Below are 11,840 nucleotides of genomic sequence, written 5' to 3'. Positions count from 1 at the left end.
GAAGTGGGGGTGGGTCCTGTGGTTCTGCTCATCCTCTCTAAACTCCATTTGCATTTTAGAAGTTAAACCCACAATGAGAAATGAAGCCAGGACGACTCATGATCTCACCAGGAAAGCCTTTTTTTCCCCTGCAAAGGGAGAAAGCAGTTGTACTTCTTACATCACAGGGGAATTGCTCACTGCCTCCTTGGAGACACACTGCTTTATGCGTGGACCAGGAAGTGAAGTGGGATGTGGGAAGGCTGGCTGTCTCCTGAGCTCAATTTCTGCCTGAATGTCACTCAGTGTAGTGGGACACTATATGGAGGGCTGCAGCCTAAGGAATGCTTCCTTCTCTCCACAAACCGACACCCCAAGACCCACCGTGAAGCCTTCCTGAGTTTCCAGGGACCTCGTCACTGGCTCAGCTCACAGGTGCTGTGCCCTGCAGACTGTAATAGGTTTCCAGAGATGATGGCCCTATGCTTTTGAAATCTTCCACAACCCAAGCTCCAGGCTGTCTGACAATGGCCTCCAGCAAATAAATCATTCTCAGGCAGGTTAAAAAAAAGTATTTTCCCCGGAAAAACATCCTCTTTTCTCAAATCATGCTGGGCTTTGTTTGGGATTTTCCTTTTTTTTTTTTTTTTTTTTAAAAAAAAACCAAATGTAATATCTGCAACCTTATTCTCTGGTCTCTAATAACATTAGAGATGGCAGAGGAATACTCTGTGTGACTTCTCAGCTCCCCGAATTAGCTGTGGTGAGGAAGAAATGAAGTCACAGGAAAAAGGGAAGGGTCCCCAGAGTCAGCCAACTCTGCCATTTCTCCACTTGTTCCAGGATAGAAACAAAAAAAGGCAGACATGTTAGTGGGTGCAGGAGGGACCCCGTCTTCACGTCTGCAAGTTCACATTATGCGCAGGGACTTGCCACTGCTGAGTCCCCAAAGCCACTGCGAACACAAAGCACTAGTGGCCCAGCAAGGAGGGTGAAAGGGAAGTTCCTGAAGTGGCTTCAGCAGCCCCAGGGTAAACCCTGGCCAGAGGCAGAGGCCGGGAGCAGAAAGAGGATGTGGTACCCAGCTTCTGGCCACCATAGAGTCTGTACAAGACTCTATGTCTTGTACAAGGGGCTTTCTGAGAAAAGTACCGTGAGATCCCTAGAATCACTGTTGAGAATGACTATCTCCTGGGCTCTGCTGTCGGGATCTGATGACCCTCTTCCTAAGATGGATCTCGCTCAAAGGAGCCTGTTTCCCTCCGTTAAGGTCGCATGGATGCCCATGATTAGATGGGCCATGGGAAGGCATCCATGGAGCAAGCAGGGATGGCCCAAACTCTCTGCAGCTAGCACATTCCCCACCCACCCTCCAAGCTTTCAGCCTGTTACTTCCTCGTGCCTATGGCGGGGGGTGAGTTGGGGGAGGATGGGAGGCTCAGGAATTCCAATACTCTTGGGATCTGAGGGAGAGATGAGGCTGACACTCTGTATAAGGAAAAAGCGAGGCTCCAATGGTCCCCAAGGCACCCCACTCAAAGCCAGTGGAAGATGTGGGTTGGAGCTTTCTTGGCATGGTGTTCAATGCCCCTGCTTTACTCTGAGGATGAGGAAGATGGGGAGTAGACGCGGAGAGAGAGACACCAGAGGGTGGGAAAAGGGGCCTTTTGTGAATAAAGGCAGCTTCAGTTAGTAAGATAACATAATTGACAAGCTGCAAAAACAGCACCTACTAATTAGTCATTGACTAAAACATATAAATAATAAATACCTAAAGTGACCCTTCTCTACATCCTCCATTGCTAACAGGACATCCTGCTTTGCGAGGTTTGGGATGGGGCAAATACAAAACGAAGGGCAGCCCCTTCAAACCCATGCTGGAGAGAAGTGTCAGGACTGGCTCTCCATGGGAAGGGCAGATGGCTACCAGGGGTGAGCCCTTTTTCCAAGGGAATCCCATCATTCAGGGGAGGTGGGATTACAGGAGCAAGGGAGGCCTCCTGCGAAGGGCTCTCCTGGTGAACAGGGATGACACTCCAAGGGGCTCGTGGCAGGGAAACCTTTTGGGTTTCTGATAACTCAAACACTTGAATCATACTGTTTTTCATTGTTTAAATAACCTTCCCACTTTTATGTTGCATGTCCCGTTGAGCCTGTTGGCCCCTTGGATTAGGAAGGGCATGAAATTAAAAACCAAATCTGAAATGCTATTTCCTGGACGGGAAAAGTCTGGTTCATGCGTTTGGTCACTCCCAACAGCACCGGCGTGCAACTGACAAAGGGTTTGTGTGTCTGACCTCAGAACAGAAGGGCTCTGGCAGGGGACGGGTGCTGCTGTGCTGTCTAGCTCAGGAGTTTTGCTCCAAGCATTGCTTTGTGAGTTTCACAGCGTTGCCTTGCGAGTTTCACGGGGTTGCCTTGTGAGTTTCATGGTCATGGCCATCAAAGTTCCCATTTTCAAGGATCAAAGAAGGTCATGGTCTTGAGTTTGGTGCTCACAAATATCATCCTATTTCTGCTACTTTGTGTGGCAGCCTTGAGGGAAGGAGGCCTAGACCCCTGGACAGGTGGCAGTTGCACTTGTGGCTGGACCTTGGCCATGCCACATCAAAAGGCTTTCCCACTTACCCAGTTACTAAGGAGAATAGCTCAACCCAACGAGGGCCGCTGAGAGGCTCAGAGCTCTCCCAAGGCTGCAGCCTCCATGGGAAAGGGACCACGACCAAGGCTGGCACAAAAGTCCCTCAGCTAAGAGAGGAGCAGAAAGATGAACCAAAGGGTGAGGCTGGAGTTTGAACCCATGGTTGGTCTGGGCAGTGCTTGTCAAACTGGCATTTGCAGAGCCTTTGGGTTCTGAAGAGGTACCGTGGGAGATACCCTAGGCAAGGGGACCGACCGAAGGGCTGAGCTCTAGGAGGGAACCTTGGACTCTTCAGCTTCAACCAGAGCAGCTTGGATTTCGTCCGCACCCTGAACTCTACTTATGACTGTGCTCAGTAAACAAAGTTCTGCTGCTCAAAATAAAAGTTTGAAAATCACTCGTCTGGGGGCGGGGTGGGTCACTGGACAGGGAAGACAAGGAACCTATAGGACTTGAGGACCAACCAGAAGAGGTGAGACCGTCACAGTGCAGGGACTGAGCCGTCCCACCCACAGCTTGCCAAAGGCAGGTTGTTGGCTGATCCTGCTTTGACCTGCTGACCTTCCCTTTCCATCATTCTATGGCCAGGAGAGACCCATTCTCAGAGGGTGCGCCCCCCCCCCACCCCCAGGGTGGGAGGCCAGGGTTCAGGCCCCACAACCCCTCTGGCTGCTTTCCTGTTGAGATCCTGCTGTGGCCCACTCCTCGTGCCCAGTGCTACCTGAGCCGGCCATCAGGTTTGACCGCCCCCAGCTCCGACTTGGGGTCAGGGCTGAAGGAGCTCCAGGCCGTCTGGCTGCAGATTTGCATGACCCGGCAGGCCGTGGGGCCCGTGGCACAGATGTCCATGGCAGTCCACATCCCGCCCACCAACGAGTCCAGCCATCCCTCCAGCACTGTGCCCGTGGAGGCTGCGTTCCTCCGTGCCTGCTCCACCTGGGCGGGGCTGATGGGCAGGCTGAGGACGGGGTTCAGGCTCTGGAAGCTTTGCTCCATGTAGGCGTTGCGGAGGGGCCCATTGTGTAGCTTCAGTGCCTCCTCTGAAAGACAAAGGGAACAATTTGAGGATGAGAACAGCCACCAATAGGATGCCTAGTCATACTTAACCCTGTACCTGGTGCTGCACTGGGCATCATGCATCGCCTCATTTAATTCACATGACAATCTCATGAGGAGGTTCTTTTAGCGGTCCCATTTCACAGCTGAGAAAACTAAGCCCGTAAGGACAGAGCTCACTCTGTACAGGGCATGGTGCATGCCTTTATTCATTCAACACATGTTTACAGAGCACCTTTGATAGTGCAGACACTGATTCAGCCAATACATATTTTTAAGCACCTACATCGTGCCAGGCATTCAGTCAACACATATTTACTAAACACCCATGGTCTGCAAGGCACTGTCTCATTTGATAAAGGTATATTAAGTACCTATTAGGTACCGGGATCTATTCTAGGTGCTGGAGCAAACCAGATAGGAAGGTTAAGATCCAGTGGAGGGAGAACAACAACAAAGAAATAAACAAGTAGATAAATAAGGTTATTTCAGGCAGTGGTAAGTGTCACGAAGGCAAAAAAAGAACACCAGGGTATTGAGAGAAGAGGGTGGCAAACTGCAGCCCTTGGACCTAATGTGGCCTGTGTTTGTAAATAAAGTTTTATTGGAACATGGCTGTGCCCATGTATTTGCATATTGTCTATGGCTGCTTTTGTGCTACCAGAGCTGAGTACTTGAGACAGAGACTGTATTTAACCTAACAAGCTGAAATTTTTTTTTTTTTTTTTTGAGGCGGAGTCTCGCTCTGTCGCCCAGGCTGGAGTGCAGTGGCCGGATCTCAGCTCACTGCAAACTCCGCCTCCCGGGTTCACGCCATTCTCCTGCCTCAGCCTCCCGAGTAGCTGGGACTACAGGCACCCGGCCACCTCGCCCGGCTAGTTTTTTGTATTTTTAGTAGAGACGGGGTTTCACCGTGTTAGCCAGGATGGTCTCGATCTCCTGACCTCGTGATCCGCCCGTCTCGGCCTCCCAAAGTGCTGGGATTACAGGCTTGAGCCACCGCGCCCAGCCAATATTTTGTATCTAGCCCTTTACAAAAAAAAGTTTGCTGACCCCTGGGTTAGAGAGTGACACGGTGTTTGTTTATGTTAGACAAGGTGGGCAGGGGAGACCTCTCTGGGGAGGTGACATCTGAGCTGAGTGATGATTAACATACAGATCCTGGGGAAGAGAATTCTGGGCAGAGGGAACAGCAAGTGCAAATCTGAATTAAGCCTCTTTCCCCAAATCACACAGATGCTGAGTGTCGCAGCCAAAGTCTCTACCCAGGTCTGTATGGGGAGCCCAGATCTCAGCTGCTGAGTGTCCACCTTGTACTCTACATAAGTTGGATTTCTGCTTCCTAGAAGCCTAAGACAGGGTGCATGAACTGACCACAGCACAGTCACTCTGGAAGTATGAAGCCTGAACCTGGTTGAGGCGGGGTGGGAGTTCAAAGTAGCTCTCAGAACAGTGCTGCCTTGCTGGGCCCCTCCTATGTGCCAGTCACTTTGTGAAGCACTTCATACAAGAGCCCAGATGCAAAGCCGTCTGGTTTTGCATCCCCACGTCCAACATACCAGGTGTGTGACTTCTGACCTCCATGCTTTGTACCTCAGTTTCCTCATCAGTAAAATGGGTAAAGTACTAATACCTTCCTTCTCGCTTTGTGAGGCTTAAATGGGCTGACTCATATAAAGTGTTTACAAATGACACCCAGCATATACTAAGTGCGGGGAAAAGCTTAGCTAGTGATACCGTTTGGCTATGTCCCCACCCAAATCTCACCTTGAATTGTAGCTCCCATAATCCCTACTTGTTGTGAGAGGGACCTGGTGGAAGGTAATTGAATCATGGTGGGTTTTTCTCATGCTGTTCTTGTGATAGTGAATAAGTCTAATGAGATCTGTTTACTTTTTTTAAAGGGGAGTTCCCCTGCACAGGCGCTCTTGCCTGCCACCATGTGAGATGTGCCTTTGCTTCTCCTTTGCATTCTGTCATGATTGTGAGGCCTCCCTGACCATGTGGAACTACGAGTCCATTAAACTTCTTACCTTTAAAGGTTACCCAGTCTCAGGTATGTCATTATTAGCAGCATGAGAACACACAAATACAGCTAGGATTAATTATTGTTGATATTAGTCCATAATCCTCACATACCTAAAAAACTAGGGGGGCTGGTTTTATCATCCCTATTTGACAGATGGGGAAACAGAGGCAGCTGGAGTTAGAGACAGATCTGTGGTTAAATCCAGGACTGACTAACTCCAAAGGCAGTGCTTATCACTCACCATGTTATTCTACTGCTCAGGGTCATCACCAAGGTCTGATATTTCACTCATGCAAAAATTCAAACAATTCAGCTGGGCACGGTGGCTCACACCTATAATCCCAGAACTTTGGGAGGCTGAGGCAGGTGGATCACTTGAGGTCAGGAGTTCGAGACCAGCCTGGCCAACTTAGTGAAATCCTGTCTCTACTAAAAATACAAAAATAAGCCAGGTGTGGTGGCTGATGCCTATAATCCTAGCTACTTGGGAGGGTAAGGCAGGAGAATTGTTTGAACCTGGGAGGCAGAGGTTGCAGTGAGCCAAGATCACGCCATTGCACCCCAGCCTGGTTGATAGAGTGAGACTCCATCTCAAAAAAAAAAAAAAAAAATTTCAAAAAATGACAACCTCAGGCATAAATGGGTTCAACGGTAACATGTACATGACAGGGACTATTACTACCTCCCAGGGCTTCACAATGGGGAATCAGGAAGTACAGCAATTTAGGGTGAAGGAAAGAAGGTATACACTTCTATTATTTCTAATATTTTGGAGACATTCACATTCATTGCTTGTTTTATTGCTTAGTAGAAGCACATACATATATATATATATTTTTTTTTAGAAAGGCTGGCCAATGAGTCTGGTGAGTTGTGCTTTACAAAATCAGGTTTTGCAAGAGCTGAGATAGCTAGGATAACAAGAAACCTTCCAAGATAATGCAATGTTCAGAAGACAGTGCTTCCTGTTGGCCTGACAGCAGCTGCCACCACCAAAGGCACCCAGGATAGCCTGGATGGGTTAACAAGTGTGTAGAGTAGGCAAGAAGAAGGAAGAAAGACCAGATGCTTACCCTTCTAAAAGCAATGAGAATAGCAGATGAATTCAAAAGATGCCTTGACTAACACAGACAAGATCATCATTCCTTTAATTCCCAATGCCCCAGGAAGCAAAAGGGTTGGGTTCTGTGGTTTGGATGGGCACAAGTGGGAGGAAGGAGGTGAGCCATCATTGAGCACATACTGTGTCTTGCAAGGGTTTAGCAAAGCTGCTTTCTCTCATGGAAAACACAGTTAGGAGGCACTGTGTTTGGAAGTCTGGTCCTAACCCATCTTTCTCTAATACAGGGTAGGGTGGGTAGCTCCAGCCCCACCTGCCATCTTTGGTGCAGGCCCTAATTCCTCTATCAGAGCCCCTCAGCACCTCCATCCTGCAGAGTGAGAAAGTGGAGAATAAGGAGATACCGAAACTGACAAAAGGCAGGACATTCAAAGGGAAAAGAACATCTAACAAATCCGCGAACACTGGGAACCAAACATTGTGGCTGATGGAAAAAACCCTTATGAGAAATGAGGTTAATGTGGGAGACGCTATTACGGTATTAGCTTGCGATGCTCGCCTCTATAATTAAATTTTCCTCAATTCCACCTCATCGGATTTCTTGCGATTACCAGGGACGCATCAATAGAAAATTACTCTTGATGAATCATTTTACAAATTGCATTGCTCCCACCTTCGTGTTCACTGTCATTCATTGGAATATCGCTAACAAATACAATTACTGAGGACAGGAAGGCTACTCTCGGTGGGGGTAAAACGACCCCTGAGTTATCCTGGGCGTGTGTGGGGAGATCCCTGCCTTCCTTAGAAACCCTAGAAGAAAACACTGGAAAAATCAGGACCCCATGAATGGCCCCCAGGCTACTCTACTGGCATGGGTGTGTGTTCAGGAGCACTGCTTCATTCTGTCCAGCAGGTGTACCTGAAGCAGTGAAGACACAGCCGTTTACACCCCTCTCCTCCATGTCTGGCATTGGAAATCTTAGGGATGCTAAAGTATATGAACTTGATCAAGAAGGAACCTAAGACCTGTAAGAGGGTGGGATTGGGCCTGGTCAGCTCTGGAGGGGCTGTCGTTTGCCTGGTTCATAGGGGAAGAAGGAGCAGGCTTCCAGCTCAAGAAAACATGAGGTCTCTATCTTTCTGCTTGCTCTGCACAAAGACAGCAGAAGCTGAGCGTTCACTTTGAGACTGCTATGATAGAGGATTGATTGACTGATTTTTTTGAGACGGAGTCTCGCTCTTGTTGCCCAGGCTGGAGTGCAGTGGTGTAATCTCAGCTCACCGCAACCTCCACTTCCTGGGTTCAAGTGATTCTGCCTCAGCCTCCCGAGTAGCTGGGATCACAGGCACGCGTCACCAAGCCTGGCTAATTTTGCATTTTTAGTAGAGACGGAGTTTCTCCATGTTGGTCAGGCTGGTCTCGAATTCCTGACCTCAGGTGATCTGCCCACCTCAGCCTCCCAAAGTGCTGGGATTACAGGTGTGAGCCACTGTGTCTGGCCTATTTACTTACTGTTTTGGAGACAGAGTCTTGCTGTGTCACCCAGGCTAGAGTGCAGTGGTGTGTTCTTGGCTCACTGCAACCTCTGCCTCCTGGGTTCAAGCGATTCTCATGCCTCAGCCTCCTGAGTAGCTGGGGTTACAGGCACCTGCCACCATGCCTGGCTAATTTTTTGTACTTTTAGGAGAGACGGGGTTTCACCACATTGGCCAGGCTGGTCTTGAACTCCTGACCTCAAGTTCACCTCAGTCTACTAAAGAGCTGGGATTACAGGCGTGAGCCACTGCACCCAGCCGTGATAGTGGTTTTTGTCCATGGTTCTGGGCTCAGAACTCCTGTAACCCTTGTTACAGTGTTTTGTTACAGTGTTGGGCACTTTAGGACTCAGGAAATAGAATCTCTCTCTCTCTGGCCTCCTCCTGTCCCCCTTCTCCTGCCCAATGCCGGAGTCTAATCAGATTGTGGGTGATAGGACTCTCATTCCAGAGAGGGCCCTGACGCACACCCTGGAGGAAGGAATTATTGCACAGAGAGGCCAAGGAGAATCTGAACAGACAGGCCTTGCTGGGTTAGGTCAGACCCTTTTTGTCCAATCACATTTTGACACAGTTGCCATGCTTCAATCATGGATAACCAATGAAGTTTTCATAAAAGGCCCAAAGGACAGGGTTTGAGGAGCTTCTGGAGAGCTGAACAAGTGGGAGCTTCTTCACCGGAAAGTAAGGAAGAAGTTGTCCACCTGCCGGGAGGGTGGGCACCCCAATGCCATGGGGACAGACTCTTCCACCTGCCAGGAGGGTGGTGCACCCCAATGCCCTGGGGACAGTTTCATCCACCTGCCGGGAGGGTGGGCACCCCAATGCCATGGGGACAGAAGCTCCTGCACTCAGGACCCCTCTAGACCTTGCTTTCTGTATAGCTTCATCTGGCTGTTTATCTGTATCCCTTAAAATATCTTTCATAACAAACCAATAAACGTGTTTCCCTGAGTTCTGTGAGCTGCTCTAGCAGAGTAATTGAGCCCAAAGAGGGGGTTGTGGGAACCCCAATTTGAAACCACTTGGTCAGAAGTACCAGAGACCCAGACTTGAGATTAGCAGTTAGGAGGGGGTGGTCTTATGGCACTGAGCCCTCACTCTGTGGTGTCTGACGCTACCTCTGCGTGGAGAATGTTGGAACTGAATTTGGGGATACCCAGTTGGTGTCCACTGCAGAACTGATTGTTTGCTTGCCGATGGGGAACATTCCCCCACGTATTTTGCTGTCACGGAAATCTTCTGTGTTGATTATGGCGGTATGAGAGCAGAGGAAAAAGTGGTTTGAGAGCTTTTCCCAAACAACCCCTTTGCTAGGAGTCCAGGCACCTCCTCCCCACTGCTGCGTCCCCATCCCTTTGCATCATTAGCTAAAGGGCAGCCAATCCAGAACTCTTTGAAGCTAACAGGCTGTAATGCATTTCTGGTTTTTGAGTTTGTGATCTGTTAGATGGACATGAACAATTCCAAATACAGAGATCCAGACATCCTGTTTCTAAAAGTTTGTGTTATGGATGTGCCTGCACAGGGACGTACAATTTTATGTTTAAGACTCTTCCTTGTCGGGGCTGGGTGTGGTGGGTGGCTCATGCTTGTAATCCCAGCTCTTTGGGTAGCCAAGGTGGGAGGGTTGGTTAGAGCCAGGAGTTTGAGACCAGCCGGGACAACACAGTGAGACCACACCCCTACAAAAACAGTAAAAAAAAAATAGCCGGGCATGGCGGCACACTCCTGTAGTCTCAGCTACTTAAGAGGCTGAGGTGAGAGAATTACTTGAGCCCAGGAGCTTGAGGCTATAGTGAGCTAGGACTGCATGACTGCACTCCAGCCTAGGCAAAAGAGCCAGACCTAAATTCTTTTTTTTTTTTTTTGAGATAGAACCTCACTCTGTCACCCAAGTGGAGTGCAGTAGCACGATTTTGGCTCACCCGCCTCCCAGGTTCAAGTGATTCTCGTGCCTCAGCCTCCCAAGTAGCAGGGACTACAGTTGTGTGCCACCACACCCGGCTAATTTTTGTATTTTTAGTAGAGACAGGGTTTCACCATATTGGCCAGGCTGGTCTCGAACTCCTGGCCTCAGGTGATCTACCTGCCTCGTAATCCCAGAACTTTGGGAGGCCAGGTATGAGCCATGGCACCCAGCCAACCTCAGTTACTTTTTTTTTTTTTTTTTTTAAAAAAAAGACTTTTTCTTGCAGTATTATCAATAACTTCATTATCATCATCAACAACAAAAACTTACGTGTTCACCTATAGGGGAACAGATACATTGTGGTTCTTCAACCCAGTGGTATATCATGTAGCTGGTAGCTTCATATAAACTGACTTAGAAAGTTTAAAAAAAAAAGGGATCTTACAGTACAAAATGTATGATTTCACTTTTTAAAAATAGCAAAGGTTTTGTAATTTATGATGTGTGTTATGTTTATGCTTTAAAAGTATTAAAAAACTTCTAAAAGGATTCGCACCAAACTGTTGGCAGTGGTTTCTCTAGAGGTAGGATCTGAGCAGGGAGAAAGGCTTTCCCCTTAATAAAAGGAGGTGAAAAGAGGGGAAATAGAAGTATAAACGTAAACCCTTTGAATGGACAAAGAAAAAAGGCAGGTTAGGAACCGACATCCCAGTTCCTGTTCTCCACAGGGATGGAAACCCTGACCTGAATTTCGTGTTAATTTCGTGTTTCATTTCCTAACAGCTGCCTTTGACACATGCCTTTGACACATAACAGCTGCCTTTGACACGTGAAATAAGATATTGTTGACTTTGCCTGTTTTTGAACTTGACATAAATGCATCATAATGATTTATCTATGATATTTCCCCCTCAACACTATGTTTTAGGGACTCATCCAAGCCAACACATGCCATGCTTGACTGATGATATGCACTGCTGCCTAATATTCCATTGTATGAACAGGCAGCCAATTGCTTTTCCTTTCCAGTGTCAGGCAATCAGACTGTTTCTGGTTTTGTGCTATTAAGAATAATTCTCATGTGAGCACTTCTGCACAAGTCTCTAGGGCCTATACCTGGGAGTGAAATGTCTAGGGTAGGGTGTGTGTATGTTCAGCTTTACTAGGAGATACTAAACCATTTTCTAAACTCATCTCATCTTAGCACTTCACCCTCCCACTAGCACTGCATGAATGCCTGTTACTCCTAGCCTTAGTAACACAGGTTCTTATCTGTCACACATTTCCCAGTAATATGGGTATGAAGTGGAACCTCTCTTTGCTTTAAATTTTCATTTCTCTCATTTTTAATGAGGCTGAACATCTTTTTCTGGGTGTGAGGGGCCATTCATGTTCTCTCCTCCATTTTTTTTCCTCTCTTTTATAGCAGAGTTGGTTTTTTTTTTTTTTTTTTTTTTTTTTTATTATTTTTTTTTTTTTTTTTTTTTTTTTTTTTTTTTTTTTTTTTTTTTTTTTTTTGAGACACACTTAATTACTGAGTTTCAGTTTCAATATAAGCACTTATCCTAATGTGGCTCCACTTTTCATGTATCAGCAGAGTTAGTTTTTTTTTTTTTTTTTTTTT

The 11,840-nt window shown here is 47.6% G+C and overlaps 1 protein-coding gene across 1 annotated transcript in view; it reads right to left on the bottom strand.

Annotated features, from left to right (window-relative positions):
* Positions 1 to 2,002: 2,002 nt before the first annotated feature.
* XYLT1 (xylosyltransferase I) overlaps positions 2,003 to 11,840 on the bottom strand; it is a 182,661-nt gene continuing 172,823 nt past the window's right edge. Inside the window, exon 13 of the mRNA XM_011950301.1 lies at positions 2,003 to 3,660. Within this exon, the coding sequence (XP_011805691.1) occupies positions 3,338 to 3,660 (323 nt within the window). The 3' untranslated portion in view covers positions 2,003 to 3,337. The remainder of the gene's footprint in view (positions 3,661 to 11,840) is intronic.

The sequence above is a fragment of the Colobus angolensis genome, unplaced genomic scaffold (genome assembly GCF_000951035.1).
Source record: "Colobus angolensis palliatus isolate OR3802 unplaced genomic scaffold, Cang.pa_1.0 Scaffold305, whole genome shotgun sequence".
Classification (NCBI taxonomy): domain Eukaryota; kingdom Metazoa; phylum Chordata; class Mammalia; order Primates; family Cercopithecidae; genus Colobus; species Colobus angolensis.
This window is presented reverse-complemented; position numbering and strand designations above follow the sequence as displayed.